Here is a 21,625-nt window from a genome sequence, read left to right as displayed (position 1 = left end):
AATGACCCAATTTATTCAATTTGAAATGGCAGTCAATCTATAAAAAATTTTCCCCAATGATGAATGCTAACTTGTTCACAGATTTCAGTGCAGGAGCCGATTTGTTCAATAGGTTCATATTGAATGACAGTGAGTACCCATTCTCATCCCTCAGGAGCACTGAAGAGCTTGTTTTCAAGTCTGGATTATGACAGGGTGAATGCATTTTGCTTTCTGTCCTGTAACTGCACACATCTCTTTAAAGAAAAAAAAAAAGTTTGCAGTAGCTATAAATCATTAAATTCCAATATGAAACTATTGCATCTTGTTATTTTAGAGTGTTGTGCTCATCTGTGATTGATAATTCATCTGAAAGCTCTTTCACAGGCTCTTTGCCATCATTGTTTTTCCAGAGCATGCTGCGTGTATGTTTATTCTTGCTGTGGCTCCGCTGGGAAGTCTGCCGCACGCAATTCCCAGCTCACCAATTAAACACCTGCCCATTGACACGAACTTACACAGATCACATTACACTCCCAGATTAGACCTGCTGCTGTGCATGTCATAGACACGCATGCAGACCCAAGCTCCCAAAGCAGCACTGCGACTCTGGCACGCGATTCTGCCTCGTTCGACCCTTTCATGACAATGAGTTTACTCTGGGCTGGAGAGATACAGCAATGATGCCATCATACAGGCGACATTATTAAGCATGTTTGTGTGATGTGTTTTTGAGGGGTGATTGTGCTTTCACTGTTAGAGCATCTCCTTCCTCTCATCACTGTCACTGCTGTTTCCATAGTAACCATGCAAGTCTGTTCTCAAAATTGCTTTTTAGATGTTGTATCGGTGGTTTACACCTGTATGGTTTACACTCTGTATCCTAAAGAATAAACGTGTATCATAACAGCTCACTAGGTATTACTGCAAAATTCCAACAGTTTCGCAGGATCAAATTAATTCTCAGGTACACTCACATGCATGTTTAAAAATAACACCCATAGGAACTAGAAGAAAAAAAATCCCCACAAGTTCAAAAATTGGGTTTCTATGTTTTATGGGGAATTTCCATAGACATAATGATTTTTATACTGTACAAACTGTATATCCTATCCCCCTATACTCACCCTACCCCTAAACCTACCCATCACAGAAAACTGTCTGCATTTTTACATTTAAAAAAAAAACATCATTTAGTATGATTTATAAGATGTTTTCTCATGGGGACCAACACATGACATTTTGTCTCCATATCGCAGGGCATGCCTGAACCTAAACACACACACACACACACACACACACACACACACACACATTTTTGTACATCTATCTTTATGAAGACATTGAGTGACACAGTTACCCTAACCCTACCCATCACAACTAAGGGCCAGATTTACTAACAGCGTGCACCAGCGCAAACCCTCTTCTGGCGTTAAAAAACTATTTTCAGGATTTACTAAAGACACACAGTGCAAAATTAGCCCTGAAAAGCCATGGACCGAGTTGTTTTTGCGGCTGATTTTATTGCTTATGCATTTGTAGGAGTTTCCCCTTCAGACGCAACCTTTATGGGAGGAGCGTATTTAAATGAATCACGCAACATGATTTATTCATGTTTTCGCTCGTCAATTTACTGGAATTTGCGCCATTAAAAAAAAACATGTCTTAACTCATTTTGTGACATGGCTATAATTGTTGCTGCTAGGAGGAGACACCGCAGAGAACAGACAGCGCATGGTAGAAGGGAGGAAATATTTTCCACTCATATTAATTTCTTTGGAATGCCAGAGGAAGACGTTATCCATATATTACATGTAACAAGTTGCACCTGTGTCAACCAGCACCTGATGAGCGCCAGCTTATTTGTGACCCAACACTAATTTGCCCTGCTTTTGGTAGATTGTGTTGGTCAATATGTAAATGATTTGACTGTGTCTGTGTTCTTTAACAGTAGATCACATGCAAAACTTGCCACTCCCTTGCGCCTGTGTTGACGCTTGAAAAGTTGAGAAATCTTCAACTTCTGTTGCTTGCAATGCGAGTGAAGCGAAGCAATGTGACAGAACCCACAATTCAGTTTGATAACGCATGATGTCACCCATTCAAAGTAAACGGGAAGCGTTACCGCCAACGCACCATGTGAATGCCCTAAACCTACCCTTAACTTAATTATCACCTGATCCCTACAACCAAATCTTGACCCTCAAACAGGCCTTTAAAGAGGTCTCAGAAAGTGAAGACTGGCCAAAATGTCCTCACTTTACTTTCTTGATCCTAACTCCAAAGGTTTAAAATTCAAACCGTTCATCGCAAAGATATCTGTACAAATACAAACCCGATTCCAAAAAAGTTGGGACACTGTACAAATTGTGAATACAAAAGGAATGCAATAATTTACAAATCTCATAAACTTATATTTTATTCACAATAGAATATAGATAACATATCAAAATTTTGAAATGTCATGCCAAATATTGGCTCATTTTGGATTTCATGAGAGCTACACATTCCAAAAAAGTTGGGACAAGTAGCAATAAGAGGCCGGAAAAGTTAAATGTACATATAAGGAACAGCTGGAGGACCAATTTGCAACTTATTAGGTCAATTGGCAACATGATTGGGTATAAAAAGAGCCTCTTAGAGTGGCAGTGTCTCTCAGAAGTAAAGATGGGCAGAGGATCACCAATTCCCCCAATGCTGCGGCCAAAAATAGTGGAGCAATATCAGAAAGGAGTTTCTCTGAGAAAAATTGCAGAGTTTGAAGTTATCATCATCTACAGTGCATAATATCATCCAAAGATTCAGAGAATCTGGAGCAATCTCTGTGCGTAAGGGTCAAGGCCGGAAAACCATACTGGATCCCGTGATCTTCGGTCCATTAGACGGCACTGCATCACATACAGGAATGCTACTGTAATGGAAATCACAACATGGGCTCAGGAATACTTCCAGAAAACATTGTCGTGAACACAATCCACCGTGCCATTCGCCGTTGCCGGATAAAACTCTATAGATCAAAAAAGAAGCCATATCTAAACATGATCCAGAAGCGCAGGCGTTTTCTCTGGGCCAAGGCTCATTTAAAATGGACTGTGGCAAAGTGGAAAACTGTTCTGTGGTCAGACGAATCAAAATTTGACGTTCTTTTTGGAAAACTGGGACGCCATGTCATCCGGACTAAAGAGGACAAGGACAACCCAAGTTGTTATCAGCGCTCAGTTCAGAAGCCTGCATCTCTGATGGTATGGGGTTGCATGAGTGCGTGTGGCATGGGCAGCTTACACATCTGGAAAGGCACCATCAATGCTGAAAGGTATATCCAAGTTCTAGAACAACATATGCTCCCATCCAGACGTCGTCTCTTTCAGGGAAGACCTTGCATTTTCCAACATGACAATGCCAGACCACGTACTGCATCAATTACAACATCATGGCTGTGTAGAAGAAGGAAGAAGGTACTGAAATGGCCAGCCTGCAGTCCAGATCTTTCACCCATAGAAAACATTTGGCGCATCATAAAGAGGAAGATGCAACAAAGAAGAACTAAGACAGTTGAGCAACTAGAAGCCTGTATTAGACAAGAATGGGACAACATTCCTATTCCTAAACTTGAGCAACTTGTCTCCTCAGTCCCCAGATGTTTGCAGACTGTTATAAAAAGAAGAGGGGATGCCACACAGTGGTAAACATGGCCTTGTCCCAACTTATTTGAGATGTGTTGATGCCATGAAATTTAAAATCAACTTATTTTTCCCTTAAAATGATACTTTTTCTCAGTTTAAACATTTGATATGTCATCTATGTTGTATTCTGAATAAAATATTGAAATTTGAAACTTCCACATCATTGCATTCTGTTTTTATTCACAGTTTGTACAGTGTCCCAACTTTTTTGGAATCAGGTTTGTACACACACATACAAATAACTGTTTTTTTTATGTTTAATTCCCAAAATATCCAAGTGGTGCTCACTACAGAGCGAAATTATGTCCAGCTTCCCCTCTCTGGAGGTAATGGGTGGAGCTTGAGGTTTAGGGATAGGTTTATGGATAGCATTATGGTGTGGCTAGACCTTCAAGCTCCTCCCACTATATCCAGAGAGGGGGAGCTAGACGTCAAGCTCCATCAATTAAAGGGTTTTAAAAATTTTGTCATTTATTACTAACCCTCATGTCGTTGCACACCTTTAAGACCTTCGTTAATCTTTGGAACACAAATTAAGATATTTTTGATGAAATCCGGTGGCTCAGTGAGGCCTTCATAGGGAGCAATGACATTTCCAATCTCAAGATCCATAAAGGTACTAAAAACATATTTAAATCAGTTCATGTGAGTACAGTGGTTCAATATCAATATTATAAAGCCACGAGAATATTTTTGGTGCACCAAAAAAATCACAAGAACGACTTATATAGTGATGGCTGATTTCAAAACACTGCTTCAGGAAGCTTCGGAGCATTATGAATCAGCGGTTTGGAGCGCCAAAGTCACGTGATTTCAGCAGTTGGCAGTTTGACACATTGTGTCGAATCATGATTCGACACAATGATTCATAACGCTCTGAATCTTCCTGAAGCAGTGTTTTGAAATCGGCCATCACTATATAATTTTTTTTTTTTTTTTTTTTTTTTTTGGTGCACCAAAAATGTTCTCGGCACTTTATAATATTAATATTGAACCACTGTACTCACATGAACTGATTTAAATATGTTTTAGTACCTTTATGGATCTTGAGAGAGGAAATGTCATTGCTGGCTATGGAGGCCTCACTGAGCCATCGGATTTCAACTAAAATATCTTAATTTGTGTTCTGAAGATGAATGAAGGTCTTATGGGTGTGGAACGGCATGAGGGTGAGGAAGAATTTTCATTTTTGGGTGAACTAACCCTTTAACTCTGCAGTGAGCAGTCTCTCAATTTATCTGTTTTTAGAAATGCAGTTTATTCAAGTTTATCAATCATTCAAAAAAACACTTTCTGTCAAAAAAAAAAAAAATGCTTCATGTTCTCACCAAATTTCCTCTTATCTATCACTTCACTCTAATATCACAAACATCTGGGCATGATATATTAAAAACAAAAAATACATAAATTATTCCAAGTTTATTGTAACATTACCCATTTGTTACTTTTTACGCAAAAAAGGCACAATATGTGACTGATCTTAGAGCGAGAGAAAATGAGATATCTCCATATCATTCACAAACTCAGTTTCTGAGGTAAAGATGCATTGAATGTAATTAAAATGCAATATGGTTCCCGGAAACATCACATTGCATAAGTATTTCAAATCCTTTGCTGTGACATTTGAAATGTAGCTCAGGTGCGCCCCATTTCTCTGGATCATCTTTGAGATGTTTCTGCACTTTTACTGGAGTCCATCTGCTGTAAATTCAGTTGATTGGATTTGATTTGGAAAGCCACACACCTGTCTATATAATAAACCAACCCTATACAAAAACAAGCCATGAGGTCAAAGGAATGGCCCGCAGAGCTCAGAGACCGGATCGTGTGGAGGCACAGATCTGGGGAAGACTACAAACAAATCTGTGGCATTAAAGGTTCCCAAGAGCACAGCTGCATCCATAATTCTTAATTATGGCCAAACAAGATAAGCAGCAGTAATAAGTGATAATAACTGAGCAGCAAATGTAAGCATAGCCAGTGAAGTGCCCTTCAGTGGTTGAAATGAGATGTAGATGACAATCTGAAGGTAATTATAGTAGTATTATGAAATACATTAATGACAGGAAGGCTGTTGTTTAGATATTGTAACAGGTGTAAATATTTATTGTAAGTCTGGATGTAACTAAGCCCAATGCAGGACTTACATCCAGCTTGTGCAAACGGCCCCAGGGCAGTGCATAACCTTAAGCTTAACAGAGGTTGGGTGATGCAACAACGCGATGATCCAAATCAACAAAATAATGGCTTAAAAAGAAGAAGGTTAATGTTCTGGAAAGGCCAATTAAAAGCCCTGACCTTAACCCCATTGAGATGCTGTGGCATGACCTAAAGTGTGTTGTGCAACTGAGACAACGCTGAAATGTGTAAACAGATTTGGAGGGAGGAACGATCCAAAATTCATCCAACATTTGGTAGAGCTTGTTGCTCTAAATTCAGTTCACATGCTTTTCCAGCATGTACTGTCAGTTGCTCTTGCTTTTGTGTCAGTCATATTGTGTTTGTCTATAACTGTGACTTGATGAGGAGCAGACCACATTTTATGAGTCATCAATGCAATTAATTGTATGTTATTAGCATGTGACTAAAATGATTTCATTTTGTATATTGATTGTTAAATTCAAACAAATATTCCAGACCTGCTCCAGTCATTAGTTATATAATAGAGGGCCTATATTATAATGTCACTAATGCAACAACCTGTTTCTCTCTGTTTTTCTCCAGGTAAAAGGCTACGTTACAGCTATATTTAATGTGGGCACAGATGACATCAACATCGAGGAGAAATCAAAGTTTGTAAATGATGGAAAGTACCACATAGTGAAGTTTACGAGGAGTGGCGGCAATGCCACACTGCAGGTGGACGATCTGCCTGTTATTGAGCGATACCCCACAGGTGAGAACACACCTCAACAACACCTGCCTGAGCTGACAAGATTCACTGGATGATTTTTATTTTGTAAATACTTCAAGTTTGTGTTTACACTGAATTCCATCTTTTCTGAACACGAAATCAGAATTTTTTTCACCTCTTAGTTAATTGGGTGAATGCTCATTAGGTCATTTTTGCCATTTAACAAGCTAGAATGTTTTGACAACAGAAATGTTGAATTCAGCACTAATATTTTGGAATTGTCATTCAGTTAACTTATAATGCTCAAACTTAAATGGAAAGATGGACTTAATCAGTCCCATATCTATTCAGTCAACACCCAAATTATGAAATGATGTGTTTTTGTTTTTTGTTTGTTTATTTCTAAAGATGTGTGTCATCAGTATGTTTGTGTTGCATATCTGGTGTAATGAGAAATATATTTTTAATTAAGCTTCAATCATTAATTTCAAGTATCACTCACTTTTAACAAGTCAAACGAAGTCTGCCTTTACACAGCTGTTTAGGTACAGTAAAAAATCAATACATATTCAGGGAATGTTATGGGTCATTATACAGTATAGATGGCTTTTGTGTTAGCAAGATATGTCTAAATAATCACTTAAAAAATGAAAAGCTGTTGCCGACTTTTACTTTGTGTTCTCTTTAATTGTCAATCTTTCCATTAACGTTATTTTAGTAAACAACTATTTATTGGAAATTAAATTCCTAAATTAAATTTAAATCCAGTGTTAAATTCTCATGAGTTATAGCCTGGAACACATGGTTAGTAATAAATTAATCATCACATAAATTCTGTATTCATTAGTAATATTTTAATAATAATGTAGAACCATTTTAAATTTAGCTTGAGAAATATTTTCATAATTTTATATTTAAAACATTTAAAACATAATGTATGCAATTGTAATTGTGTAAATGCATTTATGCCACCACTATTTTAGTACTGGTGTACTAAAGTAACTTGTGAAGTAACTACTTGAGTAATTTCAGCAAACTACTTATTAATCTACTTGAGTAAACAGTATCAGTACCTTTCTTGAGTACAGATTTTCAGTATTATGGTCACCACTGTTCACATTACACTGTATACCACTATAGCCCACATACTGTACACATTCATTATTGACATGTGACATGAAGGGCAAGAATGGTAACCCATTCTAATTTGTCCTCTGGATTTAACCCATCCATGTTAGGAGCACATTAGGAGCAGTTAGTAGTGAACACACACACACACTGCAAACCATGAACACACATACACCCGGACACACATACATTTTCTGTCAGTATTGAGAATCAAACCCCCAACCTTCTGGTTACAAGTCTGACTCTCTAACCATTAGTCCACAATTGCCCCATAGTGACTGCACAGTTGAATTCTGTATTAATGCACCGAGATGCGATGTTGCTTAGCAATCATAAACATCCTACACTTACAACCTGGTCTCATGGGAGAGACGTACCCGTGGGCATGTTTTCGCAAGACACAAAATTGCGTACCGATGCGTACGTCTCGCTGCAGTTTCTGACAGAAACAAACGCTAGAGGTGGTAAAACGTCATTAAGCGCGTTTGCTAGTTTTCACACATGGTTTCGATGATGGCCGGGGTTGGATTATGGATTCATAAAGATTCATTTTGATGTCTCCTCGTGCAATATTACGTTATGACTTCAAAACGCTTCTTACCAGAGTGCCCAATGTGTAAACGAACGTACTTTGGACTTTGCGTCACTTGACCGGCTCTATGCGTTTTGCTTTTTTTGGCTGTAACCAAGCTTGCTCGGTAGCTCAGCCGATACGGAGTTGGACAACAAGAAGTCGACTCAACCCCTGCCTGGGTACGAATCCTGCGAAAGGCGAGTGACAGTAAAAAAACATAGCTCAAAGAGAGATCTAAACGAGCTGAAAAAACGGTATACGATCGCGGACACTTCTTACGTCACGTTTGCTTTTTGTTAAAGCTGTCGGGTAGGTTTAGGCGTAGCGTCGGTGGGACGTTATTGCGCAACGGAGCGCAAATGTCAAATCAAGAACCGCTGCGATTCGTCTAAAAAGCAATGTCATAAAAACGTACCGCATTCACCCTATTATCTGCTCCAGCAAAAAAAATAAAATAAATAAATAAATAAATGAACACGCTTTTAGCGCCACTCAGTGGACATTTCGCATCGAAACTGCAGCGATATGTACTTATTGGTTCGTATTCCGCGACTCACGAAAACGGGTTCGTCATGAGACCAGGTTGTACACTTACAATATATTTACACAATATTTATATCACCACAGTACTTGATTCATAGACCTTAGTCAGGGTAGTGTCATATTTAATTATTAAGAGCTCACCCTCCCCTGTACAGATTAGGGGTGCAACGGTACAGATTACTCACGGTTCGGTTTGTATCACGGTTTTAGGCTCAAAGTTTCAGTACGGTTCGTTATGTGCTATGCTCAGGTAAAAATTACTACTGTCAAATAAAAATAAAAATAAGAACAAATAATCAATTGGCACAAATAAATACAGTAAAGCAAAGATAAATACAGCTTTTCAGGTTTTTCATGTATCCAGTTTTCAGGTACAGAATTTGAATAAAGTAGCTAATAAAATGTAAAACAACATTGCATGTAATCTTCACTGTATAAATTCAATCATCATAAGACCAATCATTATTAATTATTAAGTTACTATTCAGTCATTAGCAATGAGTGATTTACTTGTCTTTTGTTATTTGATTAACATTAAAAACACATTCAGACAGCAGGAATGCAAGGGCTGCTGTCTCTTTAAGACATAGCCAAATACAGGGATCAGTACACTGATACTGAACACATGCGTTCTTTCTCAAGCGTATAAGTTCACTTAAGACATAACCGACTATGCTTACTAGGATACTCACTAAGACCGGCATGTTGACATCATTTTGTGTGAATTTGTCCGTTCAAGAACAAGACTTGAAAGAGACTTCAATATTTGCGTGCTGTACACGCTTTGGATGAGTGCACAAATCTTCTCACAGCCCGCGTTCTCTTTCGCGACTTGCACTCGAATGTTAAAATGGGTGATGACGCCGTAAATGACTGGTCATATAGAGCATACAGCACTTGCGTTAAACAAAGTTTATGGGAAGCCAGAATTTGTATCCATCGACAGAAACAAACATTAGCCTAACTCTGTCTGTCTTTTTTATTTATTTTCTGCAAACCATATTATAGATGCATATGCGTCATCAGATATTGATGACCCACGGTGTGAGTGCATGCCGAACTGAGTGTGGAGAACGGTACAGTTTGTTTTTTTTTACAGAGAACCGTTTCACCCCTAGTACAGATAGACATGAATCTACTCGTAGGGCCATGAAAGAGAAACTATGGCAGTGGCATGGCATGGCATGGCATCACCTGTCATGGTTGTCAACCCAAACATGGTTGTCAATTGACTGGCCATCCCAACCAGCAGAAAAAGTGTCTGAACGAGATCAATTCAAGCTGTCCCGGCCTGTGTGGCTGAAATGTAGAGGTTTTGGGACAAGCCTATTTCCCATTGAGTGCCCGTCAAGGGCTTATTGAGGCTGGATATTCAGGGAATGCAGGATTTAGGGATGATGGATCCTCCCACTGTAGATCCATCATCTGTGGCCACAAGGCAGCTCTCTCTTCAATCGAAGCCTCGCTGCCAAGGAAAAGAAAGTACTTCACCACCTCTGTTTTTCAAAAGATTTAAAAATCTTCAGCATTAGCCGTTAATGCTTTGAATGCGACATCCCTCCTTACAGCCTATCAAGTGGACTAACTAGAGAAGATGGGTCATCGACTAGACTCAGGATCACCCAACCCAGTGCTCAGGGAGGAGAAATGTTTAATTGCAGATTTAAACCCCTGCATGTCTCATGGAGCAGTTCAAAGTTGTGGACAAATTATGGATTTAGCAGTTGTGTGAGAAAGATTGCTGTGGTTGAGTTTGTCAGGACTGTCTGACAAAGAAAAGGTGGAGTTTTTGAATGCCCCCATTGAAGGCCAAAGGCCATGTTCAAAGAAAAATGAAGGAAAGGCATTCAAGGTCTGTCTCCCCAGAAAGCTGGCCGAATTTAATATCAGCCTACCCATCCCACTCCACCACAACAGTCGGGAAAGGTGGCACCACAGCCAAAGCCCTGTGTTGAAAAACCAAAACAGTCTTTCATGGTCGGAAACACAGACAACTCCTCAGGGAAACAAGAAGAGGCGGTTGACCAGAGACATCAGTTAGGCATCAGAAAGGGTTTGGAGTCAGCACTCAAAGTTTCACTGTCCCATCCCTTCAGAACGATTCCTCTCTCCCTCCTGCAGGGAAAAAGAGAAGGAATTTAAATGTGAAAATTATTTGTGTAGACAGTTCAAAGTTCAGTATGGCCCATGTTCTTCAGGTGCCCCCCAAAGAGTTATCTCCCCCTCCTCCTTCTACAAGGTTTGTTCTGAGGGAGGAAAGTCAAAAGTACATAGGCATCCAAAAAAAAAAAAAACTTTCTCTGATGCATTCAGGCCGAGGGCTGAGGGTGCAGAGTGGGATAAAAGAAAAAGATAACAAAACATTAAAACAATCACAAATAAAAAAGAATGTGACTCCTGTACTAGAGCTGTATTCCCCCTTCTCCAGCACTACTGAGCGAAGACGGGAAGAGCCCACATGCTGCTCAGGCACTGAACTGGTACATTTGCGCAATTCATCCCTGGGTTTTAACCACTAAAGACAGTGGATACAGATTTCAATTTGCTGTAAAGCCCCTGTTTTGAATAGAGTGGTAATATCAGTAGCCCAAGGGGAATCCGCTCAGGCTTTGGAAGAAATATCCTCCTTAATGAGAAAAGCAGTGATAAGAGTATTTCCAATGGAGAGATTAGGTTTCAAATTAAACCAGACAAAGTGTTGTCTGACTCCTTCACAGGAGATAGTCTACCTGGGTCTCAGGTTGAATTCAGTGATGTTTCAAGCTTTCCTATCAGAGGAACACATCAAAACATTTCACAGCTGCCTCTCCCTTTTTCAACAAGGGAGATTAGTCTCTCTTAAGATGTCTCATCAGTTACTCAGTCTGCTGGCTTCAGCATTGTCAGTGGATCCTCTGGGACTATTGTGGATGAGGGGATTTCAGAAATGGACAGTGCCACAAGGCATTCGCCCCAAGAGCCGTCTCAGCCACAGAGTGTGTGTCTCACCATAATGAATGAGCGCTCGCCGTCATTGCAGAGCCCCGTCTTTTCTCGGGACAGGTTGCCCTCTGGGTCCTGTTTTGTTGAGAAAAGTGGTGATGACAGACGCATCTCTCACGGGCTGGGGAGCAGTGTTCGAGGGCAGAACAGTGAGCGGAGTTTGGTCTCTTGCACTGAGAAAGAAGCACATCATTTTCCTGAGCTGCTGACAGTGTTTTTAGCTCTGAGACATTTTGTCCATTTTCTCAGGATTCATCATATATTTGGTCAGGATGGACAATACAATGGTGTGCTTACATAAATCGGCATTTAGGAGTACGTTCTCACAAGCTTCACTTGTTAGCAAAGAAACTAATTATGTGGAGGAGCAGGAACCTCCTGTCATTGCATGTGATGCATGATCCAGGAATAATGAACAAGGGAGCAGATCTACTTTCCAGAGGGAATCCTCTGTATGGGGAATGGAGATTCCAGCCCCAGTGATCCTCAGGCTGCCATAGATCTCTTCGCATTGCACGAAAATGTGTTTTTTCTCTCTGGTGGGCGATGAGTGGCCAGATGTAACATAGTTCGTATATACGGGAAGAAGGAGGCGGGAACCGGCGAACATTCAACAAAACTTGAATTCAAAATAAACATAGAACAAAACGAAAGTAATGCCACACAAACATAATAAAACATAACATAAAGTCCAGGCCTGGTCCTCTCTCATCCTTCACTGACGTCGCTCCTCCTTTTATGCCTCCGGAGCTCCTCCGTGAGAGACTCGAGGCCGGCGTGCCTCGCAGGTGATGCTCATTATCACTCAGAAAGCATTTCACAGAATGCTTGTGAAAGGTCTCCTTTCAGAAGCACGGAGAAATATTCCACCCCTTCCATCAGAAACTGTCTCTGTGGACCTGGCCTATGAGAGGTTGAATCTGAATGCAGCTGGATTACCTCCGAAAGTGATTGAGACAATTCAGAATGTGAGGGCTGCCTCTACACTTTCTTTATATAATCTCAAACAGGGAGAGGAAGGATGGATGCATAGATAGCAACATCATCCAATGCTTGTGTTCGGTTTTGGATGTGCTATGTTTCCTGCAAGATCTTGTGGATAAGGGTAGAGCCTTTTCAGCATGTCATATAAGCCTTGACTCGAGTGCTTATGGCCAACACCCTCTCATCTGTCCATTTTTAAGAGAAGCACAAAGGCTACAACCAGAATCAAAAGAGCCCCATCTTGGGATTTGTCCGTGGTCCTGAACACACTCTCTGAAGCCCCTTTCGAGCCCATTGATAACATTGCCTGCTTTCTTTAAAGGCAGCTCTGTTACTTGCTCTCACTACAGCAAAAAGGGTGGGCGAACTGTGTGCTTTATCAGTTCACTCAAAAAGTAACTTTTTAGAACCAACTCAGCATTTGTGCTTAAAATAGGTGATCATGCTGGTTCAGCTCCATCAGTGGATCTGCTAGCTTTTCACCCACCATCTTTATCTCCAGAGGATGAGTGGTTACACTGTACATGTCCGGTTCGTACTCTGACAAGGGAAACAAGGGAAACCCGTCAATGCCTTTCCCACTAAGTGTTGTAGGCTGTTGTGTTATGTTACAATAACATGAATTTAGAGCCCCCAGGAGGACTGCGAGCTCATTCTACTAGAGATATATGGCTACATCCTGGGCACTATTCAGAGGCATTTCTATGCAAGAAATTGGCACAGCAGTCAGCACACATTTATTTGATTCTATAGACTGGAGGCTATTCTTCATGCTATTCTGGTCTGTTTTCACTACTATCTAGAGCAGTGGTTCAGATAATAGCCTACTCATTTCTCCTGTTCTTGAAGTCACGCCATCAGTGCACATTTTTTAACTCTTCCTAATTCCTAACACCTGTGTCACCTAACTCAATATAAGAGGCCCAGCATGCACCATGGAGGCACACTTTGACATAACCCTGACATTATGGTTGTGTACAACTCCTGTGCTCCAAGGGCATTATTGTGCAGTGCATGTGTGAGAAGACTGCTCTTCAAAAACCCACAGATAAGCTATTGTAGTCTGAAACACAGAACGCAGCAGAACTGACAAAGCAGAATCCCAAGGAAAGCGAGGCAGATTCACTTAAAAGGTCTGGCATGATTCCCAAAATGGTACAATGAATAGCCTAATTCAACATGAGGGGGCCAGGGGCCCAACATGCACCGTAGGGCATATCCTGTTGTAATCATGGTGTGGTCGTGCTTCAAGCGCATAATTGTGTAGTAGAGCATGAGCGAATCCAAAATTCACAGTTTTACTGTTGTCATCTGAAACACGGCTTGAAGTCTGCTCACTTTCCAAAGCCTCAAGTTTAACATCGGATTTTCAAAACTCTAGCTCATGCGGCACTTTGTCAAAAGCAGAAGTAGAGCGACAGGGGACAGCTGATTGCCCTTCTTCCTTTGAAAAGAAGATGATTCTTATGGATGGTTCAATGAGTCCATTCAAGTGCACCTTGTACATGCTGAATTTACCGTGCATGTCCTCACTCGTAAGAACACTTCCAAAAAGCCATCATTTTCCACCCTAAATAATAATAATTCCACTTGATTTGGGTCACTGAAACACAATGAATCCAATAATTTAACCAAAATAAAGCACAGACAGATAAACTGTCTTCCTGAAGAAGAGAAATCTGCCAACATTGGCTTGCGGAGGGATAATCACTGACACGTGACATTAGCTAAAGAGGTGTATGTATTTCATTTAAATAAAGTGCTTCAAGCTTGCATATATTTTGAGGTAATCATTCCTCATAGTCAGCTTGTTTTATTAAGTTGGGAGCTATAAAAACTATTAAAGTGTGAGATTTTAACTGACATACCATCCAGTCACACGCCTGTGATTATCCCTCCGTGCCATAAAGGTTGCCGCCCCCTGCTATACGGGCTTCAGGCAATCAGACTGGCTTCAGATGCTCTTGGTCAAAGTGTCGGCGACAGACACACCGTCAGGTGAACCAGTGAAAGAATACTACTTTTCTTCATGTGTCTCTGATATTTTGCAGCAATAGTAGCATAATGTGACTTTTTGTGTTCGAAAAATGATAATGGGAATCTGTTAATTTGTTAAAAAAATGATCACTAAAATACACTTTAGCAAATGTAGAGTATAATACATTATTTTTTTAAAATGTGCAAAAAAAGATTAACTGAAAGTAAAAGAGAAAACAATGAAAGAAACAAAGCACATACACAATTTCATGTTGGAGTGCAACATTTAATTGTGCATATTGGTATGTTTCACTAACCTATTTTCACATGCTGCAAATTAATATTTAGGTGTTATAATGTATAACATTAATGTAAACAGTGTGTGTATGTACAGTAGTTGTTTATAATACAACTACTGTATAATAAGTATATAAAACTGCATTTTGTATGTAGTACTGCCCCGATTAAGCTGTTTCATACATAATATATTTACATATACTGTACTGTGTATCGTATGACAAAATAACTGAATTTACACACATTATCCTGTTCAAAAGTTTTCACCCCCTTGGTTTTTATTATAGCGTGTGGCTTTCTCAATGATTAAGGGCAGTTGAGGGTCTCAGAGAGCTATTATAAAATGTGCAAACATTAATTGATGAAGAGGAAGGCAACAATGCTACATTAGGAGCCGAGGCAATGTAAACTTTTGCAGACAGGATGATTGGTGTAAATTGTAATTATTTTGTCTTGTAGAAAACATGCAGATATCTTATGCAGCTTCTGAAGGGCAATACTAAATAAAAAAATAAGATCTTAATGTATATCTCTTATGTTTGTATAAATTCTGCATGGGGTTTATAAACAAACATGCAGTCAACTGTATAAATACACAGTATATAAACTAAAATTGAGTGTAAAATATAATATCTCAACTTTAAACTTAAGATTTAAAATCTTTTTATTTGAACATCTCGAATAATAAGTTTTAAATTAACCCTTGATCCTGGATTGTAACCAATGAAATGTCTCTTTAAACTTTAAAGGAAACATTGATAGCGAACGGCTGGCGATCGCTAGACAGCGAATTCCATATCGACTCGGTCGAGTAGTTGACGAATGGCTACTCGACAAAGGTAAAAACACTGATAAAACTTAAAGTCGTATTTTGTATGTAAAATAAACCATTCATTTAAACATTAAATTAAAGCAATTTAAATAGATAAATGTAACTTGCAATAATTGGACACTGTATTAATGTATTAGTCTGTATTAACTAGTTAATGTCATAACTTTCAGTTAAAGGGACTCTATTTTGATTGTATAACTATATTTTTTAATTGTAGCATGTGTATATGTGTACACATTTGTCATGATGAATAAATAGACAGGCACAGTAATTAGATAATATTTAGTAATAAAAAATAAATAGATAGTATTTAGATAATAATGATAAAATATGAATTAGCATGAGTCCCTTTAACAAAATTTTACATGCAGTTAAAAAAATGACAAAATATCAATTGAAATAAAATCATTTTGATGTGCATGTATAATCATTTGATCTTTTATATGAAATGTGCCACTGTTGTTGTTTTTTCTTTGTTGATTTTAATTGAATTATTCTTCATTCTTCTTCTGTTTCATGATCATACCTTTGCATCCAATCCAACTCCTCTTGCTAAAAGGCAGACGTAGTTGTTCATTTGTAAACATTACTATTGTGTTCGCACACCTACACAACACGATTAAAATCAGCCATTTTTAAGATTATAATGTCAACAAGTTGCCTTCTGTTAGCTGTAAACATCTGCCATGGATATATTTTCATCTCCATGATGACAGAAGCCAATAAATAATCTCTTTTCCCTGTTTTTCTCTAGGATTTCTGAGAGCTGAATCTGTACAGTACTGAGCTTTACAAAATATCACTTGGAACTAAACCAACAGTTCACAGATTGTATTTATTAAAGAGCCTTTTAGCAAATTACCTCTGCTTAAATGCATTACCAATGTTTTGTTCTGTTGTTTAATTTGTGTCTCATGAGCACCCCTTCATACCGGCGATGATAAAAACATTGGCCAATGCCTGAATAATCCGTCTTTCCCTCAGGCGTGATTATTTTCCATCACTCCATTGTTTGTCTCTTCAATCTGCACTAAGTTTTGTTGTATCGCAGTAACTTTGTTCTCCCGCAGGCCGCCAGCTCACGATCTTCAACAGCCAGATGACCATCCAGATCGGCGGTTGGGAAAGAGACCACAGCCGTGCCTTCCAGGGCCAAATGTCTGGTTTCTATTACAATGGCTTGAAAGTGTTTAACATGGCTGTGGAAGGAGATCCCAACATCCGCATCGAAGGCAGCGTGAGGCTGGTTGGGGAGGCGCAGTCTTCCTCCGTAACGCCACAGTCCAGCGCTACGGTCCATCGCTCTGAGACCTCTACCTCAGTTATGGAGATCATCACCACAACCACCTCCAAGCTCCAGATGAAACACACCACACCAGGAGAACCCCAGCAGGTCAGAAAACTCTACTCCTTCCCCTAGCTGACCGCCATCCTTTCCCTCCCATGTATTTGTTCTACCCATCCCATGAGGATTTCACTGGACTCAGTGCCTCTGATTATATGGGCCATTCAACAGAATTGGTGCAAACTGCTGTCCCGCAACCAACAAACACATTTAAAAAGCATTTAAGTATTCAAATCTTAAATGTTTACTAAGATCCTTCAATTATCTATTGAATCCCACAATAATATTTAAAATATCAAACCATATTTAAAATGAATCCCCTAGGAGGGGTATTTAAAATTCAGACCTTGCTATTTTCAAAAATTCCACATTAAAATGACTGACTTCCTGTTGGTTGGAGCTAATGACTGTAATTTGGAAAGTTTTCTGACTTGACGAGAACAATATCTGTACAGAGTTTGGTGACTGTAGGTGAAACTTACTGACCCCAGCTGTTTTCTCTTCTGCCAGGGCCGATGACTCTGACACATGTGCTTTGCTCTTGAACCCCTAAACAATTGGGTCCATTGTTGAAGTGTGCTGCATCCGGTATAACTCATTATAATGGGTTCTATTTAATTCTGATATTATGCAGTTTTCAACTTGTACACTGTAAAAAATGACCGTGATTTTAACAGTAAAAGACTGTAAAAATGCTGCGGTGAAAAACTGTCAATTAGTTTACAGAAAGTTTCCGTACTATATACGGTGAATAATTGCACTGTAAAAAGTAATACACTCTATCTACTCAATAAAATTGTGGCAACAGATTACGAGCAATATTATTAATTCAATTCACATATAAGAATTGAGTTAGAATTAATCAAATGAATTTCTTAAAAGTCAACCATTTAAAAAGTGTAAAATTAGCAAACACCATTACAAAAACCACAAACTTACATAAAAAGCAATGTATTAAACTACCCAACTAAACGAAACAATGATCACTGTAATGGTGACCAAACATTTTCAATAAAATCAACATCAACAACTAAACCTCTGTTAATTATTATGTTCCTCTTTCCTTTAGTGATTCTGCTTGTTATCATCAGGTGTCTTCAATTTTGGTAATAAAAAATAAAGAGTTCTTAATTAATCTCTGACGTCTGTTATTGAGATATTTTTGATCTGATTTTACTTAAATTTTACTCCTTTTAAATGGTTGACATTTAAGGAATCAATTTGAGTAATTCTAACTCAATTCTATTTGTTGATAATTTAATTAATAATATCACTTGTAATCTGTTGCCACAATTTTATGGAGTAGATATAGCGTATTACTTTTTACAGTGTGTAATAGATCGGTACATTTAATGTAATTTTACGGTAAAATACCGTTAAATTCACAGTTTTTGGAAGTGAAAAATAACAATTCATTGTAAAATTTACAGTGAAAAACCGTAAATTGACATTCCCACAATTCCCTGAGTGACACTTCACATTTATATATATTTTCGTTGAAATAACTCTACTATTTATTTTCTAATCTGTTATGTACATTAGGGTTTTATGTTACATCTAATGTTGTTAAATTAATATTTATTGCATTTTTAAAATGTCATGCATGTTACCATGATGGTGTTTAGTGTGTGTGTGAATGACACTGTGTGCACCTTCTATATGTTAGTGTTGTTTTTCTCAGCTTTCAAAATCTGCTTGTGATGAACTTTGATTCATCATGTGACTCTTATCACCACTGTGTTTGGTGACTGTCAGTGTATTACAAAGACACAAAACAGATATTAGTACACTGTAAAAAAAATCCTGTTGTTTCTACGGAAAAAAACAGGCAGCTGTGGTTACCAGAACAATACTGTAAAAATGACATCAAACCGTAAACATACTTTCGGAGTTACATGTGAATTTTACATTTTAAATATGTATATTTAACATTGGATTTCAGTACACTGTAAAAAAAATCCCAGTAAAATTTACGGTAAAATAACATATTTCATTAACTGATATAATGTTAATTTACCAATCTAATGAAGTACTTATATCTGTTTTGTATCCTTATAATACACTGACAGTCACCAATCACAATGGTGATAAGAGTCACATGATGAATCAAAGTTCATCACAAGCAGATTTTCCACAAGCTGAGGAGGACAACATTAATATATAGAAGGTGCACACAGTGTCATTCACACACACACTAAACACCATCATGGTAACATGCATGACATTTTAAAAATGCAATAAACATTAATTTAACAACATTAGATGTAACATAAAACCCTAATGTACATAACTGATTAGAACAAAATGAGAAAAACTAAGAAGAAACAGAGTTATTTCAACGAAAATATATCAAATGTCAAGTGTCACACAGGGAATTGTGGGAATGTCAATTTAAGTTTTTTCACTGTAAATTTTACAATGAATTGTTATTTTTCACTTTCGAAAACTGAATTTAACGGTATTTTACAGTAAAATTACATTAAATGTACCATTAGATCTATTACAGTTATTCACCGTATATTGTACGGAAACTTTCTGTAAACCAATTAACAGTTTTTCACCGCAGCATTTTTACAGTCTTTTACTGTTAAAATCACGGTAATTTTTTACAGTGTACTTCATTAGGTTGGAAATACGTTATTTTGCCGTAAATTTAAGATTTTTTTTTTTTTACGTTGCTACTGTATTTTTTACGGTGAATTTCTGGCAACCACAGCTGACGTTTTTTTAACCGTAAATTTTACTGGGATTTTTTTTTACAGTGTGATATGATTTTCAGTTTGTATATTTGATTGTTAATAAATTACAAACATTGCTTCTTCAAACAAAGATAAAGTTCAATTTGTAGAAAATGTAATAGTGAAAAGCCCAATTTGACTCTTCGTTTGAAGTTGATTGAACAACATGCCACACTCATTCAAAATAGCCTTCCTTGCTTCACATTCTTTGAGTTATGCATCACATTGTTTCCCGTATTTGTGAAAACGTGTAATTGTTTTTGGACTTAACTCCAGAGCTATGACAAAATCACTCAAAATGATTGGTATATAACCTTGTTGTAAAATCTGGTTTATCAATCATTTAAATTAGAAATATTTCCTAAAGTCATGTATTTATCAAACTGTTACCCTTGACGAGTCTGAACAGTTGAAAGCCCTCAAAACAGCAAAGCAATGAGCTGCATGGTTTCTCTGGCCTTAAGTTTCCTTTGCCAAAGAGGAAAGGATTCTCGGACTGTCTAGATTTCCATTGGGCTTTCATGATCCGTTCATTCTAAAACAAACAAAAGTCAAATTTAGGGGGTGGTGGAATCAAATCTGATTAGAACGATGTTATCAAGAATATTCAAGGCTGTTATTGTTGCTAAAAGACTATGTACAAATTATTGAGTAAATGTTTTTATGAATGAGAAAATAAATCTTTAATTCTGGATTAATGAATAAAAAACACCCTTATATGCATGGCACCAGTTTCACCTTTTGGAATGGACAAGGTTGATTTTTACACAGGTTTCTGATTTGTTTCATAATAAGCAATTAAGTGAAGCTGTTAAGCGTCTAATTCCTACCGCCGGCTTAGGTCGCTGAACGAGCGGCGCCTTGTTGTTCCTTCACAGCTGAAGTCTTAGCTGTAATGTAGTGGCAGTGAGGGAATGATTCGTTTTATATTTTTCAGCCTCTTTCCTTTATCATCTGTTTCCCAGACTACTGATGACTTGTTGGTGGCATCTGCCGAGTGCCCGAGCGACGATGAGGACATTGACCCGTGCGAGCCGAGCTCAGGTGGGTTAGGTTAGTCATCTCTTTATTATTCCTTTTCTTTCTGTGTCCTCACTTTCACCTCAACGGTTTTAGTTTTGCTGTCCCCGAGAATGTTGAGCTCCATTTAATGTTTTACACCAGGGTTAGTGACTGTTACTTGTAACAGCTGTTAGCTGAAGCATGAGATCAGCTGAAGTCTAATTGAGATCCACCTCATCTGTGGAGCTTTGTAAATGTGCATGTTTATTTGAAGAACCTTCCTGCAGAGCTCCTTCATTCAAACACAGCAATCTCTGTTACCACTGTAAAGGACTTTCAAACACTATTTTAACTCTATTCTACTTTTATAACATGGGATTTTGAATGTTTATTTTGCTTCTGTTTATATGCTGTATCATGCAGTGGCAATTTACTCTAAGGCACATTTAGTGGATTAGTTAGTTGTACAAATTGACAAATCGTAGTGGGAGAATAGCCACTAGTGAAGAGCTTGAGGATGTAATGTGTGTCAGCAGCCAATCATTCTTGACAAGACATCATTTTCAGAGGATTTTAAACCCTGATTTAGTTTTAAATCGAAATATACAAAATTCAAGGGACAAAAATACCAAAATAACCTGATTGCACAAGTGTTCACACCCCTCAACTAATACTTGGTTGAAGCACCTTTTGTTATTAAAGGATTA

The 21,625-nt window shown here is 38.2% G+C and overlaps 1 protein-coding gene across 1 annotated transcript in view; it reads left to right on the top strand.

Moving 5' to 3' along the window:
• nrxn1b (neurexin 1b) overlaps nt 1–21,625 on the top strand; it is a 105,841-nt gene that overhangs the window by 82,999 nt on the left and 1,217 nt on the right. The window contains exons 18-21 of the mRNA XM_067386892.1: nt 6,387–6,558; nt 15,751–15,840; nt 16,904–17,226; nt 20,882–20,969. Of these exons, the coding sequence (XP_067242993.1) occupies nt 6,387–6,558; nt 15,751–15,840; nt 16,904–17,226; nt 20,882–20,969 (673 nt within the window). The remainder of the gene's footprint in view (nt 1–6,386; nt 6,559–15,750; nt 15,841–16,903; nt 17,227–20,881; nt 20,970–21,625) is intronic.

The sequence above is a fragment of the Chanodichthys erythropterus genome, chromosome 5 (genome assembly GCF_024489055.1).
Source record: "Chanodichthys erythropterus isolate Z2021 chromosome 5, ASM2448905v1, whole genome shotgun sequence".
Taxonomy (NCBI): domain Eukaryota; kingdom Metazoa; phylum Chordata; class Actinopteri; order Cypriniformes; family Xenocyprididae; genus Chanodichthys; species Chanodichthys erythropterus.
This window is presented reverse-complemented; position numbering and strand designations above follow the sequence as displayed.